At 42.3% G+C, this 27,790-nt stretch overlaps 1 protein-coding gene and 1 long non-coding RNA gene across 3 annotated transcripts in view; one reads left to right on the forward strand and one right to left on the reverse strand.

The window, feature by feature from the left end:
- LOC132380408 (uncharacterized) overlaps positions 1-1,451 on the forward strand; it is a 33,980-nt gene extending 32,529 nt beyond the window's left edge. The window contains exon 4 of the long non-coding RNA XR_009507752.1: positions 720-1,451. This is a non-coding gene — a long non-coding RNA (uncharacterized LOC132380408). The remainder of the gene's footprint in view (positions 1-719) is intronic.
- A 102-nt stretch (positions 1,452-1,553) lies between these two features.
- LOC132380407 (interferon lambda receptor 1-like) lies at positions 1,554-27,788 on the reverse strand. 2 transcript variants are annotated; one of them, XM_059949165.1, is made up of 7 exons: positions 27,615-27,788; positions 21,788-21,899; positions 16,941-17,116; positions 11,819-11,982; positions 7,905-8,061; positions 3,909-4,051; positions 1,554-2,962 (listed from the first exon to the last, which is right to left on the reverse strand). In XM_059949165.1, exons 1-7 carry the CDS (start codon positions 27,697-27,699, stop codon positions 2,423-2,425), a joined length of 1,377 nt encoding a protein of 458 aa, XP_059805148.1. In that variant the 5' UTR covers positions 27,700-27,788; the 3' UTR covers positions 1,554-2,422. The 2 variants fall into 2 exon arrangements, with proteins under 2 accessions (XP_059805148.1, XP_059805149.1); XM_059949166.1 differs by lacking the exon at positions 27,615-27,788 and adding an exon at positions 27,419-27,540.
- Between the last annotated feature and the right edge of the window lie 2 nt (positions 27,789-27,790).

Below are 27,790 nucleotides of genomic sequence, written 5' to 3' on the forward strand. Positions count from 1 at the left end.
TAGGGGACAGATAATCTCATATTCAGTAGCTTTAAGAAGGAAAACTAAAGCAGAGCTTTTAGTGATTACTAACAGGATTAAAGAAATGGATAAAGTTTACTCAGTAACACCTAGTGAAGGAAAGGCTTCCGTCACTGAGGGTCAACCATGGACGTTGGGTCCTAGCTGTCTACGTACGCAAGCCAGGGGAATACAATATGGAGAGCAAGCTGATGCCCATGTAGCAAGCTCCCCCTCTCCACGCATCTGATAAACCCAAAGTAACTGCAGAGACCAATTCAGTTTGGATCCAGAGATGTCGCAGGAGTTGCCAATCGGCATTGAACTCAATGTCAGGACCTTAGCTCTGTAATTTTCCCTCAGGTTTACTCCAAAGCTTTCCTTGTTAGTGAGCATACCTGCAAGATAACTGACGTTGTCCTAGATGAGCAGCCAAGCACAACTGACAGGCCCCAACTGCCTGAAGCGACTGGTTTTAAGGTGCCTGTAAATACACCTTTGCTCTAAATGAAATGCTCTAGGTCACTCAACCTTTCCTCATAAACCAAACAGATATCTGGTAAATCACCTCTAACCTCTCTATAGCTTCTACAGTGAAGTGGGACTGAGAGGAGCTAAAGACTACACCAGAGGTTTCTGCAGACCTGGATGACTTCTTCCAGCTCATCTGTGAAACAGGTTATATCCCTGGTCTCATGTCTCTTCTTTTCCTTTGTAAGGTGGCTGGGGTGCTGTCAGATTCCATGATCTACAGCTGTGCTCAAACTATGTTCTTCACGGGCGGTGGGTTCTCACTCTTCTGAACTCATTCGGGATCTCCAGGAGCGGTTTGGAGGATGCGTGCCTTCGGGGTGCAACCCTGTGGATGACCCAGTTCCTCGCTGATGTCGCTGGCTAAAACATCACAGGAGATCGAAATATCAAGACAGCAGGCGCAGCTGTCGGAGGCCTCTGCACTCGAGCAATCTCTCTCTCTCTCAATGGTGAGAGAGATCGTCTGATGCTTCTCCAGTTGGGAGAACTCGAATAAGCGATGCTGCAGAAACAGTGAGCTATTGGCTTTCCCTATCACTGTGGCAGGAATGATATCTATCTCTCCATTGTAAGGGAGGGAGGGAGAGAGAGAGGGAGAGAATGAGAATACGCATGGCAGTCTGAAATGTCAACGTGTTGGGATGGACAGTAATTTTTGATGGACTCTAGATCATGGTCCCTAGGGGTTTGATATTGCATGATGGGCACTGATGCTTCTGCTGGAGCAAGTGGGGAGAGGGCTGATGTGTTTGCTGCTGTTTTTGCATGGGGAATGAGGGCTTTAGGATTCTAACATTTTGTTGTTGTTCATTCTTTGGGTTTTTTTCCTTCTGTTTTGTGGATATCTGTGAAGAGTAAACATTTCAGGTTGTATACTGTATACATTCTCTGATATTAAATTGAACCATTGAACCTTCCTATAATGTGGAAAAATGTTACTCTACAGCAGGGGTTACCAACCGTTTTTATTCCACTGACCCAAACCATCAACTGAGGGGTCCTTGGAAACTCAGGTTGGGAACCCCTATCCTAAACATGTAGAGTAGGGGTTCCTAACCTGGGGTCCATGGACCCCTTGCTTAATGACATTGGTCCATGGCATAAAAAAGGTTGGGAACTCCTGCTTTGGAAGAATAAATAGCAATATTGACTCTGAATAACCAATCAGGATAATCAACATACATTAGTAATGCCTTAAAGACTAGATTTTCTAGAAATGCACTTTAATTTTTAAAAGTTAAAAAATAGGGTAACACATGTATGCATAGATTATTCACAAGAATCGAAAATACTGATTTAGGCTCCAGTGTGAACTGTCGCCGGTATTCATGAAATACTGAATGTTATGTTGTAACAATGCATTGAATAAAAAACTCCACAGGATTCCAGAAATATAAATCCTGAGCCTCTTCCACCAATCAATGTTTTGACTGATGCAACGCCTTGCACTCCCTACTCACCCTTGAAATACATGAGTCGTAAAACAACTAAATACTTACAATGAAATGTATCCAAACCGAGCTTGGTTCCAACCTCCTGCCACCTTGCTTATTTTCATATATTTACAAGTTTACAAAGTACAATAGGAACACTTTTGTATTTTCTACAATCTGTGTTTTTTACTCGGGTTTTTTGGTTGCCGTTTGTCTGATTTTTTTTTGTGCATGAGAAGGAGAGCTGTTTCAAGTTTTTCTTTGAATGTTTTCCGTGGTTTTTCTTTGTTTCGTGGCTGTCTGTGGGGAAGACAAATCTCAGGGTTGTATACTACTGTAAATGTACTTTGAATCTCTGAAGGAACCCATTTCCCTACACTCTACGAAGGTGAGTAGGACTAGAAATGAAGTTCATATCATGATTATGTACTGATGGTAACATCATACTCTCCATTTTATATGAGCAGCTGTACAGATGATAAGGGGATATCACTATTGCTGTCTTCATTACAGTGTTGAAGCAGACCAATACTGTCACGGAAGTTTCGGCCGTTGAGCACCTCTGAAGTAACACTGGAAGGCCAATCCTCATCAGTTTGAAATGTATCATGATTACAGCAGTCAGAGACTTGAGACTGGATGCCCATGGCAACGTGACTAGACATAAAAGAGTCACTTGCTTTTTGATATGGTTCTGTATTAGCTGTCTGATGGAAGTCATCGTCCATGGGTTCGTCGTTGTCAAAGACCATTCCCTCAGGAATCCAGCGATTCTCAGTATAGTCAGAACATTCAATTTCCTCATCGCTCTCACTTGAGCAGTCTACATCATTCAAAACACTGGTTTCAGTTTCTTCCTGCTTTACAGTTCTTTCAAAGGCAGTTTTTTCTTCAATAATTTCTTCACTTTTGTTACAGTCAATAACACTTGGCAAACTGCATTCAACTGAATGGTAACCTTCCTCCTGGGTAAAAGCGATGGTCCTTGTGAAATCCTAATAAAAGAAAACTAAATTAGTAATAATGTATGTCTCACGTGTATAAACTAAAGATATCTCCTATGAATTTAATATACATTGGGGTGTATAAGGTGTCCAGGGAGGGGTAGTACTTCTAGTGTAGGCGCTTGTTGTATCTGTTCTGGGAAAGCTCAGTCAATTTGGTCCCCACCAGACACTCGGCTCTCACCTGTGGCTCCAAGTAGCTGTTTGCGCGTGACAGCAGCCACACCCCGGTACTCCGCTTTAACAGGCGGGCCAAACCGGTGAGATAGGGAGATGCCAGTCCTAGCATGCAAAGTCAGCTCCAGCAAACTGGGCAGATGAGATCTACGGTGAGATCCAAGGGCTAGGAAGGTGGTACTGTAACGCTCATGATAAGGCACATATGTCATGGTCAAGGAAGACCCCAGTTTGTGACGCTTGTTCGTACCACTGGACCCGGACTCCTGAGGTCGAGAGAGTGGAAATGAGCCGGTGCAACAGCTTTTCCACTTTAAAAACTCTCCCGCACAGGTTTCCTATCATCATTGGATAAGATGGACAAGCACCACATAATTTTATTGGGTCTTGATTTACCATCTACCATTAGTAAATAAGTTTTTCCGGGAACTTGCAGTTAATGAATTAAACAGATACAAACAAAATGCTGGAAGAACTCAGCAGGTTAGGCAGCATCTGCAGAAAAGAGAAAACAGTCGATGTTTCAGGCCGAGGCCCTTCCTCAGGACCAGAAAAAAGTGTCGACTGCTCACTGGTTTCCGAAGATGCTGCCTGACCTGCTGAGTTCCTCCAGCATTTTGTTTGTTGCTCAATACTGGTATTGCAAATTACAGGTCAGCCAAAAGACCTGCTGCTCCTCAAATATATTATGTTCTTTATTAAGAAATGATTTAACTGTATCAAATGAAAGAGACCAAGAACAGTAATTATTTTTACAAACCAAGGCTTCTGGTGGCTTCAGCTTTGACGGAACAGAGATAATTTGTTTCACTTTGACCGTAGTTATAATGATCAAAATTGAGATTGCCAGCAAAAATCCCAACAGAGGGGCGACAGTGGTGAGAATCACTTCAGCCTGTAATCCTGAATAGAAACAGTACTGTTAAAATATGTGTAATGTTTCACTTTATTTTTACAGCCGGAGCAGGACAGAAAATAGAATCAGCTAAAAAAGAAACATTGACAGTGCCCTGGTGCAGCCTCCTCTACATCAGTGAGACCTGATGTCCAGAAGATTAGGGGATGGCTTCATTGAGCACTTCCTCATGTCATAAAAGATGGGTGTTTCCTATTTTAATTCTACTTTCTATTCTGACATGTCAGTCCATGGCCTCCTCTACTCATGATGTGTCCACTCTCAGGTTGGAGGAGCATCACCTCATATTCTGTCTGGTGGCTTCCAACCTGGTGGTTTGAATAGCGATTTCTCTAACGTCCAGTAATCTCCTCCTTCTCTATTTTTCCATTCCCCATTCTGGCTCCCCTCTTACCCTCTTCCTTCTCCTCACCTCCTCTGGTGCCCGTCCTCCCATGGCCCACTCTCCTCTCCTATCAGATTCCTTCTTCAGTCCTTTACCCCTTCCACCTATCCCCTCCCAGCTTCTCACCATCCCCACCCCCCATCCACCCAGCTATCACCTGCCAGCCTGTACCCCTTCTCCTCCCCCACCTTCTTAATCTGGCTTCTTCCGCCTTCCTTTACCAGTCCTGCTGAAGGGTCTCAGCCTGAAATACTGGTGGTCTATTCCCCTCCAAAGACGCTGCATGACCTGTGAGTTCCTCCAGCGTTTTGTGTTTGTAGTCAAAGGCAATGAATGTTTCTGAATATTTGGCATCAGTAACATTCAAATAAACTCAAAAGTAAAATTTAATGCTTTAATGTTCAAACTATTAGAAATGAAGAACAAACACAAAGAACAAGAACACAACAAATTAATGAAATCTCACCACATGCCTGACAGACTCAAGTCAAGTTTAGAGTCATTTAACTAAATACACCTATATAATGTATTTAACCATATAACGTAAATAGAAATGTGACAATGTTCCTCAGAACCAAGATGTAAAGCATAGTAGTACACACAACACTGTATTTATGAAAGTAATTATGACAGTATTATGAAAGTAAGAATAAAATCTACAGATGAATCACACATAAGTAAAAAACTAAAGTGCATAAGTTAAATATTGTAAGAGATGGAACTGATTGACCAGCGACACTTTGAATGCAATGCAGCAGGGAGTTCAGAAGCCTGATGGCCTGAGGGAAGAAACTGTTTCTCATCCCGACCGTTCTTGTCTTTATGCATCGGAGTCTCCTGCCTGACGGTAGAAAGTCAAAGAGGATGCTGGAAGGATGGGGGGGATCCTTAATAATATTAACGGCCATGTGTTTGAGCATTCCTGATAAGTGAGGTAATATTAAGGGACTAGGTGAAGTCATCTGTAATTTTCTTAGAAACTTGGTGCACTTAACTCTCTCTGCGGAGGAGCCACGTATTCACAAGGGGGAGGTGGTTCAGCTGCACCTTCTGAAGTCTACAATGATTTCCTTCAGCACATTCAGACTCAGGTTGTTCCTCTCACACCAGCCTCTCTATACTCCTTCTTGTCATCATTGATGAGGCCAACCATTGCCGTGCCATCTGCAAACTTCACCCTGTAACTGCCATTCCTAATACATCTACATGGTTTTCCCAGATGCTTCAGCACGTGAAATAATGAAATACGCCGCCTGTCCTGGGTTCCATGATCAGTACTGCCGCAGCTGCTTGTAAACCATCTCTTAGAGCAGACAGCAATTTTAGGACTTCACGTTTCTGTGCACATGCCACGGTCAAACAACGGCTTCTCACTTCATCACCCCCGCCCCCACCGACATATCCCCTCTTCACCTCATTTCACCTATCACCTGCAAGCTTCGGGTGTTATGTTCAAGTTGTGTACTGAGGCTTAATTTCGACTATTGTGTGCAGTTGCTGTTTTGGTCACCTACCTGCAGGAAAGGTATACATAGAGTTGAAAGTGTACAGAGAACATTTATAAGGATGTTGCCAGGTCTGGAAGACCAGAATAATAAGGAAAGGTTGAATAGATAAAGACTTTACTCCTTAAAACGTAGAAGACTCAGAGGCATGCAAATTATGAGGGATATAGAGAGAGTAAATGCAACCAGGCTTTTTCCACTGAGAAGAGAAAATTTGTAGATGTTTTTACCACTGAGGTTTGGTGGGACTACAACTAGAGGTCATGGATTAAACTGAAAAGCAAAATGTTTAAAGGGAAGATGAGGGGAAACTTCTTCACTCAGAGGGTCGTTGGTGTGGAACGAGCTTCAGCGCAGGTGGTGCATGCAAGCTTGATTTCAACATTTAAGAAAAGTTTGGATAGGTACATGGATGGTAGAGGTACAGAGAGCTATAGTCCCAGTGCAAGTTGATGGGAGTAGGCAGGTTAAATGGCTTGGCATAGACTAGATGGGCTGAAGGGCCTGTTTCTGTGCTGTACTTTTCTAAGACTCTATGATAGCAAAAACATACAGGTTAACCTGGTATATTGCTGCAGTAGCCAGGCTATGGGCCACTTGATTATTTTTGGATCACGTTTGTATATCGTGCAATCATCAACAAATATAGCCACTGGCTCGATCAATTGAGGCAACAAACTTCTCCAAAAATGTACAACAGACAGATTTTCAGAGTTAAACTACATTTCCTGTTTTAAGATTATACAGCCCTGGGAGAGTACACTCAAATGGACAAGGTGGATATCGGCGGATTTAAAGATTAGCTTTACTTGTCACACTGAAATACCCAGTGAAATGCGTCGTTCACATCAACAGCCAACACAGACCAGGGATGTGCTGGGGGCAAGAGTTACCACACTTCATGCCCACGGCTAATTAACCCCAACCCCTACGTCTCTGGAATGCGGGAGGAAACTGGAGCAGTTGGAGGAACCCCACACGGTCATGTGGAGAATGGAGTACATGACCCACGTGGTCATACTGAGAATATACAAGTTCCTCATGGGCAGTGGCAGGAATCGAACCCCTAATGCTGGCATGGTAAAGAGTTCTGCTAACTACTATGCTACCATACCGCTCCAGTGTAAATTCTGTAGGAACAAGGTCAAAGCAGGGAGAGAGCCATACAATATACTGATTCTTCACCAAAGCGATAACGGCTGATCCTCTATCTCAACATCAAGGTCCACTCGCCACCCAAACACCTTTATATCTTTTTATTTCAGGAAATCTTCTTTCTCTTTCTCTCTCTCAAATATATGCAGCAGCTTGGTATCCACAGGCCAGTGATGGGTAAGTTCCATCGGTTCACCCTGCTCTGAATGAAGACGTTACGTACGAGGAGAGCTTGATGGCTCTGGACTTGTACTCACTGGAGTTCAGAAGAATGAGGGGAAGGGGGCAGCTACAGTTGACATGGAGAAGATTTTGCCAACAGTGTGAGAGTTTCGAACCAGTGGGCACAGCTTCTGAATACAAGATTGTCCATTTAGAACAGAGATGAGGAGAATATTTTAGCCAGAGGGTGGCAAACCTGTGGAATTCATTGCCACAGACGGTTCTAGAGGCCAAAACAGAAGGCATATTTAAATCAGAGGTTGACAGGTTCTTGATTAGTAAGCACATCAAAGGTTATGGGGAGAAAGCTGGAGAATGGGGTTGAGAGAGATAAAAAAAAATAACACAGCCATGATCAAATGAAGACATAATGGGCTGAATGGCCTAATCAGCTCCGATATCTTATAGTCTGATTTTCCACCTTTTTTTAATTATCTTCAAACACACAGATAGTAACACAGATGTGGGAACACATTCTTCCCATTGGCTGAAATTTGTAAAAATTAAAATATAGAGAACATGAGATGTCACATTACCATAAAAAAAATCTATACACAAATTATGCAAACTTACCTTTGGCTTTCAGTTCAAAACAGACAGGCTCAGAGAAATTGCTTGTTTTCATCATGTTCTTGTATACAGACCGTGCAGACACACAATTGTTGCTGCCTTGCAATTGATCTTTTTCAATTTCTATTACATTCTCAGTTGAGCTTTGTTTAACTGACAGCTGTTCAAAAATAAAACGTGAAGGGGCATCAGTGAAAGTCGTGGCACAAGCAAATATACGGCATGCAAGAAAATTCCTAGAAGCACAGTTTTCTGCGAACAATTCTGTAAACAGACCCATAGACCTCGATCCTATTTATCAGCCAATACAGGCAAAATTCCAGACCACAACCCACAGAGTTTGCCACGCAACTGATCAACGACGAGATCCCCTCCCTAGATCCCAACTGAGTTTCTGTAATGATGACCAGTCAGCTGATTGATAAGTATATAAAGGCCAAGCATTCGGAGAACACACCACAAATTAACAGTGCACCAATGACGACTCCTTGTATGATGATGAAACGTTTGCAAATGGATTGTCAAGATCGCAGAACGACTCAACACAACAAAAATGTGAATACAAATATAGCAGATTTCAAACTCAATAAAATTTGGATTCAAGGCACATGATATTAATGTTAACCAGGTCATCATTAAGTTAAAGACTCAGTAATAAATTCTCACAAGTGACAGATTATGACTTTGACAAAGAAAGCTCGATGCCTATTGATTTTCTTCAGGTAACAAGCTTGGTCCTCTAACTGACTGGCTTGTCTGATTATCAGGAAATGAACTGAACTACCTTGTGGATTTCCAAATGTCATATTCAGAAGTGCATTTGCAGGTTTTGTTGGCTGTTGTAATGTGAACAAAGCCACCGACCGGAGAGACACTGAAGCTAGTGGATACTGAAGTGACTATAGCACCAGGCATCATATTGAGACACTCTTGGAGGAAGAGGCCCCCCTGACCCAGTATTACATGAAATTTTATATGCTAAAGATCAAAGGTAACAGCAGGACAATTCTATAGTACAAGGTATCTACAATGCTTCCTTTGAAATACATATAGTTTTCATGCATCTTCTTCTTTGCAACCACATTCCAGACATACAAAATGAATGTTAATCAGCATCATCTGGTTTGCAATCAACTCCAGTCCAGAGCTCCAGTTAAAAAACTGAAGATTGGTTGCTGGTGAAATTAATATTTGCTATAAACCCTAACTCCAGAATACACCCTAACAGAGGCCAAAGCTCCACTTGTTCCTCCAGGAAAAATATGCATCAAAGCAGAGAAAAAAAAAGTCAAAGTGATCAATAGTAATAATATGTCAGTGTAGGTCAATAAACCCTGCGGGACTTTACATAAAATAGGTACTGTACTTGCAGAACTAATTACACTCCCTACAAAGTGTTCCTCACCTAATCACAGTGACATATCCATCTGTCCCTTTTTTCCTCCCTCAGTTGCCCCACGATCCCATAAATGTATTCATGCTGCACATCCCAGCATCAAATGCCACATTCTAACCATTCTTTGGGGAAGAAATAGAGGACAAAAATATAAAAACTGCCTTGTAGAAGTATCAATTAACAGCGCTTGGTGGCTACAGATCAAATCAATCATCAGGTAAGCTGCGTAAAAATATAAATAATTCTCAAAATTTTGAATAAAATCAGTAAACTACACATCAAAGCAACCAAATCTGTAATGAAGTTTTTTTTATATACTGTAAGCATGTTTTAAATTGCAACAAAAAAACAGGATGGCATGAAGATTCAAGATTGTTTAAAGATTCAAGTGCAAAGAAGAACAAAATAATTGTTACTCAGGATCTGATACAGCATAAAAAAAGAAACACAACAAATATAAATACTTAAGATAGCTTACAGTATATACATAGATTGTATGTCCTTAAAGTGATGCTAGGCACAGGAGTGCACTGCCAGGAAATTATAAAGTACTGGTGGCAGGGGGGGGGGTTAGTGGGTGGAGGTGTTGATAAACCATTCTGCTTGGGAAAGTAACTGTCAGCTCTTCTGGATCCAGTTTAATGTAAACGATACAATTCTAAAAATTAAATGGCAGGACCTGGACAGGCCTTGGAGTATGGAGGGGGGCTGGGGTATGGGGTGGGGCGGAAGGATGCTGTCATACAGGGTGGGGTCACTGGGGTACAGTGGGGAAGCTTGGGTACGGGGAGGACTGGGATATGGAGGGAGAATGGGATATTGGAACATATTAGCTACAGGGAAAAGTCAAACAAACCTGGGTCAATTTCTCGGGCAAGGGGAACCTGACAGAAATGCATAAAATGATGGGAAGCACAGATACATTAGATACTCAGAATCTTTCTCCAGGGTGGAAACACCAAATATTTGTCAGCAGAGGTTCTGAAGGCAAGAAAGGGAAAGTTTAAAGCAGATGCGCAAGGCAATTTTGGTTCTTTTTTTTAAACACGAAATGCTTGGAAAGCCAGCAGGAATGGTAACAGATACAAAATAGCAACGCTTAAAAGGCATTTCAACAGACAGAACCAGCAGTAAGTGGAGGGGCACAAGTCATGCACAGTAAGAAGGGATTGTTAGATTAGCATCATAGTCAGTGGTAAGACAATGGGCTGAAGAGCCTGTTCCAGTGTTGCACTGCTCCATGTTCTCTGTTCAGAGAATTAGGCTTTTCTAGGATTAGGTGAAGAAATATCAACGACATATATGGTGAAATTTGTTGTTTTGTGGTAGCATTTCAGTGCGACACATAAAAATACTATAAATTTGGTCAGTAAGACCAAAGAACTGATTGTGGACTTCAGAAAGGATGAGACGAGGGAACACAAACCAATCCTCATGGAGGGATCAGAAGTGGAAATGATGAGCAATTCCAAGTTCCTGGTGCTCATATCTCTGAGGATCTATCCTGGACCCAACAGAACAATGCAGCTACAAAGAAGGCACAACAGCGGTGATATTTCATTAGGGGTTTGAGGAGAATTCAAATGTCACTGGAGACACTTGTAACTTTCTACCGATATACCACGGAGAGCATTCTTATTGGGCTCATCACTGTCTCATTTGGTGGGGGGGGGGGGGGGGGTGGAATACTGCATAGCATCAAAGTAAGCTGCAGAGAATTAAAGACCAGTCAGCTCAATCATGGGTACTAGCCTCTGAAGTATCCAGGACATCGTCAAGGAGCGATGCCTCAAAAGGGCAGCATCCATCATTAACGACTTCCATTACCCAATTCACGCCTTGTTCTCATTGCTTCCACCAGGAAGGAGGTACAGAAGCCTGAGGCACAACAATACAGGAACAGCTTCTTTCCCTCTGCCATCCAATTTCTGAATGGACATTAAACCCATGAACACTACCTCACTACTTCTTTAACTATTATGTACTGTATTGTACTGCTACTGCAAAGACAACAAACTTCATGACAAATACCAGTGATATTAAATCTGATTCTGAAATATATATTAAAGTAGTTAAGTTAAATAAGTAGAGCAAAAATAGTGAACAAATCACAAATAAGAGAGATTCTGCAGATGCTGGAAATCCAACAAACACACAAAATGCGGTAGGAACTCCGCAGCAGGCCAGACAGCGTCTATGGAAAAAAAGAAAAAAGTAGTCAACATCTCAGGCCGAGTCCCATCAGCAGGACTGCTGAAGGGTCTCGGCCCAAAACGCCAACAGTTTATTCATTTCCATAGATGCCGCCTGACCTGCTGAGTTCCTCCAGCATTCTGTGTGTGTTCATGGCTTGGTTCATTGCCTGTTCAGAAATCTGACAGCAGAAGTAAAGCTGCCAGAAGACAACATGGAAGCAGATACGATTGTGGCACTTAGCTAGGAAAGGAATGCAGGCAACTGGGATTAGCACATATGAATGGGACCGAATGCTTCTGTGCAGTACAACTCTTTGAATACATACTCTGACAGCTTCATCTGTATTCCAGTATTCCACCTCATAGCTCAAGTTATCAATCAGACACGCTTTCAACACCTCTTCTTTGCATGCAGCCAACTTAATTTGAAGATGCACCAGTACAGATTCTTCTTTCACAACTATTTTCAGTTGAGGTGCACCGAGTTCCACTTCAAGAGAAACAGAAATTATTGATTATTATTGATATATAATATCAATGATATATTAGATACTCAGAATATCAATAATATATAATGGTGGGTAAATTAATGGAAAGTATTCTTAGAGATGGTATTAATAATTATCTGGATAGACAGGATCTGATTAGGAGTAGAAAGCATGGATTTGTGCGTGGGTCATGTTTGACAAACCTTATTGAATTTTTTGAAGAAGTTACGAGGAATGTTGACGAGGGTAAGGCAGTGGATGTAGTCTATATGGACTTCAGCAAAGCCTTTGACAAAGTTCCACATGGAAGGTTAGTTAAGAAGGTTCAGTCGTTAGGTATTAATGCTGGAGTAATAAAATGGATTCAACAGTGGCTAGATGGGAGATGCCAGAGAGTAGTGGTGGATAATTGTTTATCGGGATGGAGGCCGGTGACTAGCGGGGTGCCTCAGGGATCTGTTTTGGGCCCAATGTTGTTTGTAATATACATAAATGATCTGGATGATGGGGTGGTAAATTGGATTAGTAAGTATGCAGATGATACTAAGGTAGGAGGAGTTGTGGATAATGAGGTGGGTTTTCAAAGCTTGCAGGGAGATTTATGCCGGTTAGAAGAATGGGCTGAACGTTGGCAGATGGAGTTTAATGCTGAGAAGTGTGAGGTTCTACATTTTGGCAGGAATAATCCAAATAGAACATACAGGGTAAATGGTAGGGCATTGAGGAATGCAGAGGAACAGAGAGATCTAGGAATAACAGTGCATAGTTCCCTGAAGGTGGAGTCTCATGTAGATAGGGTGGTGAAGAAGGCTTTTGGAACGCTGGCCTTTATAAATCAAAGCATTGAGTACAGAAGTTGGGATGTAATGTTAAAATTGTACAAGGCATTGGTAAGGCCAAATTTGGAATATTGTGTACAGTTCTGGTCACCGAATTATAGGAAAGATATCAATAAATTAGAGAGAGTGCAGAGATGATTTACTAGGATGTTACCTGGGTTTCAGCACTTAAGTTACAGAGAAAGGTTAAACAAGTTAGGTCTCTATTCATTGGAGCGTAGAAGGTTGAGGGGGGATTTGATCGAGGTATTTAAAATTTTGAGAGGGATAGAGTTGACGTGAATAGGCTGTTTCCATTGAGAGTAGGGGAGATTCAAACGAGAGGACATGATTTGAGAGTTAGGGGGCAGAAGTTTAAGGGAAACACGAAGGGGTATTTCTTTACTCAGAGAGTGATAGCTGTGTGGAATGAGCTTCCTGTAGAAGTAGTAGAGGCCAGTTCAGTTGTGTCATTTAAGGTAAAATTGGATAGGTATATGGACAGGAAAGGAGTGGAGGGTTATGGGCTGAGTGCGAGTAGGTGGGACTAGGTGAGATTAAGAGTTTAGCATGGACTAGGAGGGCCGAGGTGGCCTGTTTCCGTTATATGGTTATATGGTTATATGGTTATATATGGTTATATGGTTATATGGTTATATGGTTATATGGTTATATGGTTATATGGTTATATGGTTATATGTTATATGGTTATATATTTTTAATACGTGGCAGTTAACAAGAATATCACAATTCCAGGTTTTTCAACTAAGACAAGACTATTAAATTAAATTGAGCCCTTTAGATGTAATAAACTGAATAAACGAGATTAAGCAGAGAAGGCAATACTGTCTGGGTCTCTAGTCATTTTGCATTCCTTGCCACTGGACCCTGACCCTGATCTATCAAGGGCCATGTGGTGGCTGCTCGTGCATCAGTCTCCCCACTTTAAACAAAGTCACACACAGGCATTCTCCATTAAGCGAATAGTCCCTTAGGAGAACATCACATTCATCTGAAGTAATCACATGTACTTTCTTGGTGGTATTAGTGGAGGGCAGTCCACAGAATAAAGGCATTCTACACACTCCCCACCCATTTATCTTCTAAGTGGATTGACCAGAAATTTCTAAATATAGTCAGGGCATCTAACATCCAACTTCAAAATAAAAGTTCATTTTCCATTTACTTTCTGCCTCAAAATAGAAAAATAAGTGATTGGAATTATTGAGAATACTCATCACTAGTCAATAAATCATGTCACTGACGGTAATCATTCGCCTCACTCTTCGAAACAAATTTGGAAAGCCAATGGCTCAATTTAATATGATTAGTCAGGGCTTGAAGGGATATGGAGAGATAGCAGGAGACTGGGGCTGAGAGGAAAAATGGATTAGCCATGATGAAATGGCAGAGCACACTCAATGGGGCAAATGGCCTAATTCTGCTTCTATTTCTTTTGGTCTTAATATCAAATAATGTATACCACATATAACCTGAAATCCTGACTCTTCACAGACAACCACAAAACAGAGAAAGAAACCCTAAAGAATAAATGACAGAAAACATCAGAACCCCAAAGCCTCCTCCCACTTGCAGACATTAAACAGGAACTCTGGGCCTCTCGACAAATAAGGAATTATGGCAAGAAAGGGCAGCTGATAGGATGTTGTGCATTAAAAAGAGATTTTTAATTCAGAAAACAATGTTCCACCATTAACACTTGTTGTAAATATATCAGAATCTCTCTGGTGTCCTAACTAACTCTTAACAGCAGTAGCTTTATTTATTATCAATGCCTTATGACATCACTATACAGTTACTATCTAATTATTGTTCATGAGTATGCTTTGCAAATATGACTACTATATTTTAAGATTCTTTTATACAGCTGAACAATCACTGTGTCTATCCTAACATCCAGGAACAAAGATCAAACATGTTCTTTTACTAGCAGAGGTTACCTGAAAACAAACCAAAATTGCTCAGAGATTAAGCACGGGGATGATGCACTATCCACAATAACGAATGTCCAAAGTTCAAAAGAGTATGTTCAATCCTTTAGTAAGAAATCAGCAAAGACGAACAATCATGTAGCAGTATAAAATCTAATGACACTAAAACTAAGATTAGAACGAAATAAGCGGTCTAATAACAACAGAACAGCAGCCTAGCGGTAGTGTTAGTGATCAGCAAGAAAATATCAGCCTGTGACCCACTCCATGGCTCTATCTAGATTAAACTGAGACAAAGGGTTAACGTGTACCTATACTAATTCCCTTCTACGCCCCAACCCAAGTAACCAATTACCCATAATAAACACGCAACACAAATACAATACAGACATAGAATAGATACGTGGCTCCTACAACTACGTTCTTAGCTCTTAGGGATAAGATAAATAAAAATTTCTTCAAGATTCAAGATTATTTAATGTAATTTCTGGTACACAAGTGTAAAGGAGAACAAGATAATTGTTATTCCAGATCCAATTTAGCACAAAAAAAACGCAGTAAAATAAAGAATAATAAATAAAAGCATAATAAATATAAACACACAAAATAGCTTATAAATATAGATTGAGTGCATGTCCATAAAGTGATGCCGGACACAGAAGTGTCTGTACATCAGGTGACTCTGATAGGCAATGATAAAGTAGTGGTGGTTGGGGTATGGAAGGGTGGGTCAGTGGGTGGAGGTGTTGATCAGTCTTGCAGCTTGGGGAAAGGAACTGTTTTTGAGACTGGTGGTCCTGGCACGGATGCTACGTACCTCCTCCCTGACAGGAACTGGTGGTGTGCAGGGGTGGGTCAGTGGGTGGGCCACACTGCACCAGACACTCAGCAGTACTTTATTTTGGCTGTTCAGTGCTTTGGAACATTCTGAGGTCATGAAAAGTAGTGTAGAAATTCCTCTTTTTTATTGGAAATTATGTACGAAATAATGTAAAGCTTGGCTCAATAACTCAGTTCTCCCGTTTCCAGAGTCTGTAGCCCCCTCTCTCTATCAGAAAATCACATATGGAACAGCTAACTTTATAAAAGTGGCCCCCTCTCTGTCGACCGAAAATCACAAGTATACATCTGGAATAGACAATTCTATAAAGGAATGGTAATGGCTATTCCAATTTAGAAGAAAAATCCCAATGAATTTCTATCCTGGATATATTGTGCTGGCAACCACCACTGTTTCTTTGCCGTCAATCCCCTCCCCCCCAAACTCCAACACCCAGAGGAATCTGTCTCTTCACAATAATAATCCTGAATTCTAATTCTGCCTCAAGATACATTAGCTGGAATATGACTCACTGATTAAGCTATAGCACAGTACAGGTCCTTCAGCCCAAAATGTTATATCAACCTTCTAACCTACTCCAAGGTTAATCAACCCTTCCCTCCTACACAGACCTGCATTCTTCTATCATCCACATGCCTATTTAAGAGTCTCTTAAATGCCCTGAATATATCTGCCTCTACCACTACCCCTGGCAGGGCGCCCCACGCACTCACCACTCTCTGAGCTGGATCAGCATCAAGATGCTTGCGCTTTTGATCTGGAACCAATTCAGAATTACCAGGACAGCAGTAGTGTAGTGGTTAGCACAACACTTTAAAGTACCGGTGGCCTGGGTTGAAACCCTGTCACTGTCCGTAAGGAGTTTGTATGTTCTCCCCATGACCACGTGGATTTCCTCCGGGTGCTCTGGTTTCCTCCCACAGTGCAAATCGTACCGGTTGGTAGGTTAACTGGTTATTGTAAATTGGCTAAGGTTAAATTGTGGGTCACTCTAAGGGCTGGAAGAGTCTATTCCGTGTTGTATCTCAATAAACAAAAGTTAAATCAATGGAACAGAAAAACAGCATCGGTAATAGTAAAAGTAAACACGGTGACCAAGGAATTTCTTGTGGCTCTGTACCTTCAATAATGTGCCTGTTGCTAAACTACCATTTGAAATGGCCTAACCAACCACTGAACTCATGAGTTCTGGCTACTCAAGAAATGTTAGACTTTTCAGCAACACCCATAACTCCCAAATGTTTAGATCCACGCTTGAAATCTTAGCACATTAAAGGTTTAATGTGTTGTCACCAGATAAGCATTGTTAAATTAGAGAAAACTGATAAAATGTGAATAAAACTACATACACTCATTAAATGGATAAAAATATCTGGAGAAGCTCCAGGAAATGGGATGCCCAGGCACATTGCTTCCAACTTTGGCTTGATAATGTTGATAGCAGCTTCTAATAGTACATGTAACATCACAGCCTTCTCCAAGTGGATTGGTGCAATTGGCAAAAGGTTGCCAGACATCATAAGACCTGGAATTATACAGAGATTGTAATTTTAAATACAAATTACTATTTGTTTACAATGCTCTACAAATTTAAAGATAATATTTAATCTAAATATTTTTCATGGAGTTTAAATGATTTTTAAGATTTCTTATTTGTAGATTATTCTAGATTTGATGTTAAATAGAAATTAAATATTTAAGATACTTTAATCTTCTACACACACAAGGAATTTAGACACAATAACTTGATCCAAAATTATACAAATAAATAATTAGCTTACACAAACAGATTAAGGAAACTTGGCTTAATATCTTGAAAAAATTACAGAGTGACATTGTTCAGTATTGATCCCAATTCTTTTCCTCATGAACTCTCAATGTAGCTGGACCATCACCGTGTCTATCCTAACTTCCAGGAACAAAGGCCTGTTATGTTCTTTTACCAGTGTAACGGTTTCCTGAAAACAAACCAAAACTGACCCGGAGACTAAGCACGAGTTGGTGTGGGGGGCAGTGGTGACTCTGTATGGCACGCTATCCACAATAATGAAATTCTAAGTCGAAGAAAGTACATTCAATTCTAAGAAACCAGCAAAGACAAGCAACCTTGTAGCAATAAAGAGCTACTGAAACTAAAACTAGCCACATAATGAAATAAGTGGTCTAATTATAGAATAGCAATCCATCAGCATAAGCAGTCAACAAAAAGTATCACCCTGTGGCCCACTCCCTTGCTCTACTGAGATTAAACTAAATTAGACAAAGGATGACACTCATTTGCTTCTACACCCCAACCCATGTGACAAGTTATCCGTAATAAACGTGTAACACAAAATACAATACAGATAGAAAATAGATACATGGCTCCTACAACTAGGTTTTTAACTGTTGGGGAATGGGATAAATAAAAAGGACTTTCTTACAACCTTTAATGAACTGTTATTTCTTTATTAACTGTAGGTTTTGTAAGCTCTGCAGATGCTGGAAATTCAGAATAACACACACAAAATGCTGGAGGGACTCAGCAGTAGGCAGCATCAATAGAAATGAATAAACAGTTGACGTTTTGGGGCGGGACCCTTCTTCAGGGCTGAGAAGGGGTAAGATGCCAGAATAAAAAGATGGGGGGAGGGATAGAGGTTAGCTAGAAGGTAATAGGTGAAGCCAGGTGAGTGGGAAAAGTCAAGTGCTGGAGAGGAGAGAGAATCATAGGAGAAAGGGAAGGAGGAGACCTGGGGGTGAGAGGAGTTAGAAGTTAGAGTGGGGAATGGGGGTGGGGAGTTTGTTTACTGGAAGAAGAAATCAATATTCATGCTATCCGGTTGGGGGCTATGTAGATGGAATATAAGGAGTTACTCCTCCACCCTGGGGATGGCCTCATCTTGGCACAAGGGAGGGCCATGGACTGACACATTGGAATGGAAATCGGAATTATAATGTTTGGCCACCGGGAAGTCCCACTTGTGGTGGATGGAGCAGAGGTACTCGAACAAAGTGGTCACCCAGCTTAAGATGGGTCTCACCAATGTAGAAGAGGCCGCATCGGGAGCACCGGACACAATAGACGACCCCAGCAGATTTGATCATTAGATTTAGATTTAATAATTACATATTCTGTTAAGGTGAAGAACGTTACGTCAGTTTGTATTTTTGATGATAAATTTAGTTAACAGAAAAGTATATATTTGATGGTTAAGAAAGTCACAATGGTAGAAACCTACAGGCAAGGCAGGCAATTATACAACTTAACCAAACTGTGAGCAGCATGATGGATGCCAAGGAACATAAGAAATAGGAGCAGGAGTAGGCCATCCGTCGCATTGAGCCTGCCCCACCATTCAATAAGATCACGTCCGACCTGTCTGTAAACTCATCTCCATCTACCTGCCTTTTCCTCATAACACCATAATTCCTCTACTATGTAAAAACCTATCTAACTGTATCTTAAATATATTTAGTGAAGAAGCCTCAACTGCTTCCCTGGGCAGAGAATTCCACAGATTCACCACTCTCTGGAAAAAACAGTTTCTCCTCATCTTCATCCTAAATCTTCTCCCCTGAATCTTGAGGCTATGTCCCCTAGTTCTAGTCTCAGCTACCAATGGAAACAACTTTCCTACTTCTATCTTATCTACCCCTTCCAAAATTTTGTATGTTTCTATAAGATCCCCTCTCATTCTTCTGAATTCCAGGGAGTATAGTCCCAGGTAACTCAATCTCTCCTCATAGGTTAACCCCTTCATTCCTGGAATCAACCTGGTGAACCTCCTCTGCACTGCCTCCAAAGCCAGTATGGAGACCAGAACTGTACACAGTATTCCAGGTGCAGTCTCACAAGTACCCTGTATAGTTTCAGCATGACCTCCCTGCTCTTGAATTCAATCCCTCTAGCAATGAAGGCCAACATTCCGTTTGCCTTCTTAATAACCTGTTGTACCTGCAAGCCAACTTTCTGCAAATCATGAACTAGCACTCCCAAGTCCCTCTGCACAACAGCATGCTGCAATCTTTCACCATTTAAATAATTTGGTCTTCTATTATTCCTTCCAAAGTGGATGATGTCACATTTACCGATGTTGTATTCCATCTGCCAGACCTTGGCCCACTCACTTAACCTATCTATATCCCTCTGCAGACTCTCCACATCCTCTGTACAATTTGCTTTTCCGCTCAGTTTAGTGTCATCAGCAAATTTTGCTACACTACACACAGTCCCCACCTTCCAAATCATTAATGTAAATGGTAAAGAGCTGTGGGCCCACCACCAACCCCTGCAGCACCCCACTCACCACTGACTGCCAACTGGAGAAACACCCATTTATATCAGCTCTCTGACTTCTTTTGGTTAACCAATCCACTTCCTCCAATTCCATGCATCTGTATCTTATTTACAAGTCTCTTGTGCGGCACCTTATCGAACACCTTCTGGAAATGCAAGTATACGACATTCACCTGTTCCCCTCTATCCACTGTATTCATTATGTCCTCAAAGAACTCCAGTAAGTTTGTCAAACAGGACCTGCCCTTTCGGAATCCATGTTGCGTCTGTCTAATGGAATTACTCCTTTCTAAATGTTTCACTATTTCTTCCTTAATGACAGTTTCAAGCATTTCCCGACTACAGATGTTAAGCTATATTAAGCCTATAGTTGCCCGTCTTTTGCCTCTATCCTTTTTTAAAAAGTGGCGTGACATTTGCTGTCTTCCAATCCGCCGGGACCTGCCCAGTCTAGAGAGTTTTGATAAATGACTACCAATGAGTCTACCATAACCTCTGCCAATTCCCTCAGCACCCTGGGATGCATCCCATTAGGACCAGGGGACTTATCTACCTTCAGGCCATCTAGTTTGCTCATCACTATCTCTTTAGTGACAGTGATTTTATCAAGGTCCTCACCTCCCATTTCATCCATAACATCCTTCTTTGGCATATTAGACGTGTCCTTCACTGTGAAGACCAACACAAAATAGTCGTTCAATGCCTCAGCTATTTCCATATCACCCAATATCAATTTCCCTTTCTCGTCTTCCATAAAAACTTTTGCTATCTGTTTTTATATTTTGTGCTAATTTACTTTCATACTCTATCTTCCCTTTCCTTATTTCTTGTTTAGTTGTTCTTTGTTGCTTTTTAAAGTTTTCCCAATCCTCCAGTCTCCCACCACTCTTTACGACTTTGTATACGAGCTTTTAATTTGATACTATCTTTTATTTCCTTAGTTATCCAAGGCTGGCTCTCCCCACACTTACTGTCCTTACTTTTGACTGGAATATACTTTCGTTGAGCAGTGAAAAATCTCCTTGAAAGTATTCCACTGTACTCAATTGTCCTACCAAATAGCCTGTGCTCCCAATCCACATTAGCCAACTCCTCCCTCATCCCATTGTAGTCTCCCTTGATCAGGCATAATACACTAGTTTTAGATCTATTTCATCCTCCATTTGTATGCGAATTCAATCATACAATGTCACTCTTTCCAAGAGGATCCCTGAATATAAGGAGAACCAAGAGCAGAAAATGAGAGGGTAGAAAGATTATAATCGACACAAGGAGCTTGATAAACATAAAAGGAATGAGGGCACTGGTGACACAGAAGCATGTTTGCCTTTGAGAAGGCAGCTACAGGCCGGTACTACACCTGCTGTTGGCTTAGCGATCTCAAATTGGGATGGTGTGTGACTCAGAGCTGAACTTGTAAAGATTGCAAGACTTGTGTCTTGAGATAGAGGAAATTAGGATTTGTGAAGCACTGTCAAAGAAGCCTTGGCTGACTGCTGCAATGTCTTTTGTTGCAGCCATTCTATACTGATAATTTCAGTCAATGAATGGAAGTACAACAGAACGGACCTGGAGTTCCCAATGTTTTACACGCCAGGGATCCCTACCACTGATCGAGGGGTCCGTGGACCCCAGGTTGGGAAAACCCTTAAATGGACCTTTGAATGGCATTGAACCAGGAAAGTGAAAACTGTTCCATATTTTCATGAGTTGAGATTTGCAGATAATGGAGACGTGGCAGGGATTAATCTCATCACAGTCTGCTGTTAGCCCTTAACACCACCCCCACCAAACAAGCTCAGCTTCACAGTCAACTTCTCTTAATGAAGGACAATATTGTTAAGCGATAGAATCCCTTGGTTACATAACAATTTATTGTTGAAACAAATTTTAAAAGCAATCAAAGTATGCAATTACTTTATCTCCACTATATAGAAGGTTTCAGGTGTGTGTTCTTCAGGTGCCCAGGTCAAAAAAAGGCTGAAGTTCTTGGAAGTCAAGCTCACATTTTGCGGAGCCGGCAGACCACCTGCAAATAACAAGTCAGAAAATAATTTTACCAAGCAGCCAATGTACAACCACTAGGAAGGTGGCTAGCACCTTTACTTTCTTAGGAGGTTAAAGCGGTTCGGCTTGTCACTGAACATCCTACAGATGTACTGTTGAAAACATCTTGACAGGTCCAATCATGGTTTGGTCTGACCATTTGAAAGCATAGGAATGCAAGCAGCTGCAGGAAGAGTGGACTCAACACAGTATATTATGGGCACAGCCCTCCCCATCAGGGAAAAACATCTATGATGCACAACCTCTAGATTACACCTAGCAAAAATCCCAAACATCTGGGCCATGTCATCTTCTTTGCAGCTATCACTGAGTAGGAGGTATAGAAGCCTGAGATCCCATACTAAGGGGTATGTGCAGAAGGGGGAATGGGGGAGGGGGGTAAGTGTAGCGAAGTATGCGTACAGGACTGAGGGCAGAGTATGTAATTGAGGAAGTGTAGGAAGACAGAGAACAGTTAATTAAAATGGAGTACCAGACGGACATGGCATACCTATTTCGAGTGTTTTGCTTGTGTCTATACTTATTCCAAGTACTTCGCTTGCGTCTATGCTCATTCCGAGTATTTCGCGCGCTTAACTATGCGATAGCCAATCAATCGATGAATTTGAATCGGTAACCATATTTGCGAATGTAGTGCTCCATTTTTGGGGATAAGTATGATCTCTGTGAACCCACAAATGGGGAGTTGGCTACCTTATGCCCGAAGTGTGTGTGGCTGCGAACTCCACTCTGAATAAAAACCGCTTCAGAGGTAATTTCGTGTCTCTGGTGTTTTTACCTCAACTGAGCAGGTTAATAATTTCAATTGAACAATTTGGCGAGCCAAACGGTTGGCAGTTCGAGGATCCGGCGTAAGAGATCGGCGGGCAGGTACGAGCGGGTTGAGACGGAAGGGCCCTCCGAGAGATTTTTCTCGGTCTCTCTCTCCCTCTCTGACTCCCCGTTCTCACCCCTTCGGCTCCGGCTGACCATCCTATGGCCTCCACGGACAAAACGGAGAACCTCAGTTGGGAGACATGGATAACAAGTAAATGAGGCATAGAGTTTGGGGTTCGAGTCCCCTGGTTTGAAAGTGGGGTTAGAGTCCCTGCATAGAGTTTGGGGTTCGAGTCCCCTGGTTTGAAAGTGGGGTTACAGTCCCTGCATAGAGTTTGGGGTTCAAGTCCCCTGGTTTGAAAGTGGGGTTAGAGTCCCTGCATACAGTTTGGGGTTCGAGTCCCCTGGTTTGAAAGTGGGGTTAGAGTCCCTGCATACAGTTTGGGGTTCGAGTCCCCTGGTTTGAAAGTGGGGTTAGAGTCCCTGCATAGAGTTTGGGGTTCGAGTCCCCTGGTTTGAAAGTGGGGTTACAGTCCCTGCATAGAGTTTGGGGTTCAAGTCCCCTGGTTTGAAAGTGGGGTTAGAGTCCCTGCGTGGGGTTTGGGGTTGGAAGCTCTGGAGCAATACATCTTTAATTTGATTAAGGTCTGGTTCCAGCATCTAACTGAAACCACGTCCTGCCTTAGACTGGCTGTTAAGAGCAGAAATCTGCCACGCGAAGGTCAGGAAACTGAAGTGGATGCGAGAGTAAGTTACCAAAATGGGCCAGACTCGTGTCTCTGGTGCTTTTCCTCAACTGCGCAGGTTAATAATTTCAGGTTGACAATACCACCTGGTTCAAGAACAGCTACTTCCCTTCAAACATTCGGTTCTTGAACCAACCTGGTATAGCTCACTAGCTCAAAAAGAAATGCCTTGAAATCTCTGGACTACAGCTGACTTTTCTCCAGGAGGCCCACAACCTTGTCATTGGGTTTGGAGGCTTGTGTGCCTAATGACCTAGAGAGCTGTGTTGGCTGGAGTCAGGACTTTATGCTTTGGTTGTTGGTAGGGTCACCCATGCCAAATAGGTCAAAGGGTAGAGGCCAGACTAACAGTGGTCCACCGGTCCACCAGGTTCAGGAGTTCAGCTTCGGGTTAACAACTCTAACTGGCAAAAAAAACTGTTACTGAAACACCAATAAAGAATTCTTCTACATCTGAGTATGATAGTATTCCTGAGTTTCCATCTGGGACTTGCATGACTGACAGTAGTGAAAGCCGTTAGAAGCTAAGGAAGCCTTCAACACCACCAGAGACAGAGGAACTTCATTGCTGTCCTAAATGCCTCTGATCTAAATAACAATAGACTTTGTAATTTTGGTTCAAGTTGTGATTTTTCTTGAACAATTAAACATACATTTTGCATGTTCAATATATGTTTTCCATAATTGGTGAATCTACAATACTATCTACCTTTGATGATCTACCTTATGTATCTAGTACATACGACAATAAATTTGGCTAACCATTCAATTACTATAAAAGAAAATGATTCTAAAACACATAGTTATCATTTTAATAAATATAGTTAAGTTTTATATTAAAAAATAACTTTTTCCAGAGTCAATTTTATATATGATCACCAGACTCAAAAACATAGACATGAGAAAGTCTGCAGATACTGGAAATCCAGAGCAACACACACAAAGTGCTGAAGGAACTCAGCAGGTCAGACAGCATCTATGGAAATGAATAAACAGAAGACATTTCAGTCTGAGTCCCTCTTTCAGAAGGTGGAGGCTGATCAACACCTCCAGCCACTAAACTCACACCCTCACACTTAACCACCACTACTTTATCATTTCCTGTCACAGTCACCTGCTGTACCTAGTGTCACTTTATGGCAATACAAATTATCCTGTGCATTTATATTTATATATTGTTTTGAGTTCTTTATCTTGTGTTTTTTGTGCTGCATCCGATATGGAGTGGCAATTATGTCATTCTCTTTTACACTTGTGTACAGGAAATGACATTAAACAATCTTGAATCTAGAACAGAATTTCGTGATGTGTTTTGTTCTTAAACATTCAGCATCATCAGTAAGTGTTGTGAAATCTGTTGTTAAGTGGCAGCAGTACAATGCAATGCATGACAATAAAAACTGTAAATACAGTAAGTACATATATAAAATATCACTGATGTTAAAATGCAAAAACTTTTACACCTACATATGTATTGTTGAAAATCCGGTTATGGAATTCAAACAATAGAAAGAAGGGTTTACGTCATTAAGCTGTTTTCAGGACATTCTAAAGGACTTTACACGTAAGAAACTGCCTTCATGTTGCATTGGATATACATTGAACAGTACAACCTTGCACAACAGTAATTAACTGATGTGGTCATTTTTATTTTCATTTATTTTAATTTTTTTATTTACAGCACAGAATAGGCCCTTCCATGCCAGTAATCTCCAATTTAACCCTAGCCTAATCACTGGACAATTTACAATGACCAATTAACCAGTCAGATACAATTGAGAGCATCCTGACTGACTGCATCACCGCTTGGTATGGGAATGGTACTTCCCTCAATCGTAGGACTCGGCAGAGTGGTGCGGACAGCCCAGCACATCTGTAGATGTGAATTTCCTACTATTCAGGACATTTACAGAGACTCGTGTGTAAAAAGTGCCTGTAGGATCATTGGGGATGCAAGTCACCCCAACCACAAACTGTTCCATCTACTACCATCCAGGAAGCGGTACTGCAGCATAAAAGCCAGGACCAACAACTCATGCTGATGCAGCTATTTCTGTGTTATATTGATTATCCTGTTGTACATAATATTTATTATAAATTACTATAAATTGCACATTTAGATGGAGTAAAAAATTTTTACTCCTCATGTATATGAAGGATGTAAGTAATAAAGTCAATTCAATTCACCAACCGGTATGTTTTTGGACTCTGGGAGGAAACTAGAGCACCCAGAGGGGCAATGTACAAACACAGTCACAGGGGCAATGTACAAACACAGTCACAGGGGCAATGTACAAACTCTTTACAGGCAGTGGTGGGAATTGGAACCCGGGTCGCCTGGACTATAAAGCGTAGTTCTGACCACAAAGCTACCGTACTGCATCAGGGAGGCAAAGGACAAATACTGGCTCCTGGATTCTGAGGATTATGTCTTTCAGTTCAGGACAGCCAAAGGATCTTTGACACCGATTTTTAAGAGATTGTGTATAATTGCATAATTCATGCTTTTCTCGTGAATACTGCTGATCTGATGCTCTGTGCCTGTGATGTTGCTGCAGGTTTTTTCACTGCCTCTGTGCACATGAACTTGCAGTTTTATCAGATTAGATTGCTTTTCACTCTTCACGTGAAAGATGTCACCTAACATTACAGCACCACAGTCTGCTCCACCCACAGTGAACACCATTAATCTTTTTGAAATATGCCTTTCTCCACCAACTTCTCCGTGAGTTCTAGAGCAGCCCTCTCCTCACACCCTTCCCTCCTCTCACTGCCTATAACCCTCATGAGGCAATGCTTTAGTCGACTTCAAGTCATCTAATGACAATGATCTAAATCAATGCCCTCAGATCCATCACCGTCTCCAGATCCACCACCCAGACATCAGATCCATCATCCAGTCTCCAGATCCATCAACCAGTCTCTAAATCCATCACCCACACCCCAGATCCATTGCTCAGACATCAGATCCATCACCGTCTGCAGATGCATCACCCAGTCTCCAGATGCATCATCGTCTCCAGATGCACCACCCAGACCCCAGATTCATCACCCAGACATCAGATCCATCACCCAGTGTCCAGATCCATCACCCAGTCTCCAGATGCACCACCCAGACCCCAGATTCATCACCCAGACATCAGATCCATCATCCAGACCCCAGATCCACCACCCAGACCCCAGATCCACCACCCAGACATCAGATCCATCATCCAGACCCCAGATCCACCACCCAGACCCCAGATTCATCACCCAGACCCCAGATCCACCACCCAGACATCAGATCCATCTCCAAGACCCCAGATCCATCACCCAGACATCAGATCCATCACCCAGACCCCAGATCCATTGTCCAGACATCAGATCCATCACCCAGACATCAGATCCATCACTCAGACCCCAGGTTCATCACCGTCTCCAGATCCACTACCCAGACCCCAGATCCATCACCCAGATATCAGATCCATCATCCAGTCTCGATCCATCAACCAGTCTCTAAATCCATCACCCACACCCCAGATCCATTGCCCAGACATCAGATCCATCACCGTCTGCAGATGCATCACCCAGTCTCCAGATGCATCATCTTCTCCAGATGCACCACCCAGACATCAGATCCATCACCCAGTCTCCAGATCCATCACCCAGACATCAGATCCACCACCCAGACCCCAGATTCATCACCCAGACCCCGCCCCAGATCCACCACCCAGACCCCAGATTCATCACCTAGACCCCAGATTCATCACCCAGACCCCGCCCCAGATCCACCACCCAGACCCCAGATCCACCACCCAGACCCCAGATTCATCACCTAGACCCCAGATTCATCACCCAGACCCCGCCCCAGATCCACCACCCAGACCCCAGATTCATCACCCAGACCCCGGATCCACCACCCAGACCCCAGATTCATCACCTAGACCCCAGATGCATCTCCCAGTCTCCAGATGCATCACCCAGACCTCAGATCCACCGTCCGTATCTGAAACCAGCGCCCAGATCGGGGATCCACCCACACAGAGCTCAGTGCCACCCACATCACATCAGGAGCTGGAACGAGCGTCTCCACGTTTGCAGTGAAAGGCCGGAGAGATAAAGGAGAGACACGGTACCGAGCACATGTTGAGCGAAGAGGCAGTAGTAGGTGAGAGCTGCGCCCAGACGGGCGCACGTCGCCCCGCTCGTCACCGCCGCCATCCGCCGGAGGCCACCGCCATCCCACCGGCGCTGCGAGCAGCCACACAGACGTGATTGCGCAATTACGCATTGACGCCGCGGCCTCCAGGAT

This window comes from Hypanus sabinus, chromosome 24, assembly GCF_030144855.1.
Source record: "Hypanus sabinus isolate sHypSab1 chromosome 24, sHypSab1.hap1, whole genome shotgun sequence".
NCBI lineage: Eukaryota > Metazoa > Chordata > Chondrichthyes > Myliobatiformes > Dasyatidae > Hypanus > Hypanus sabinus.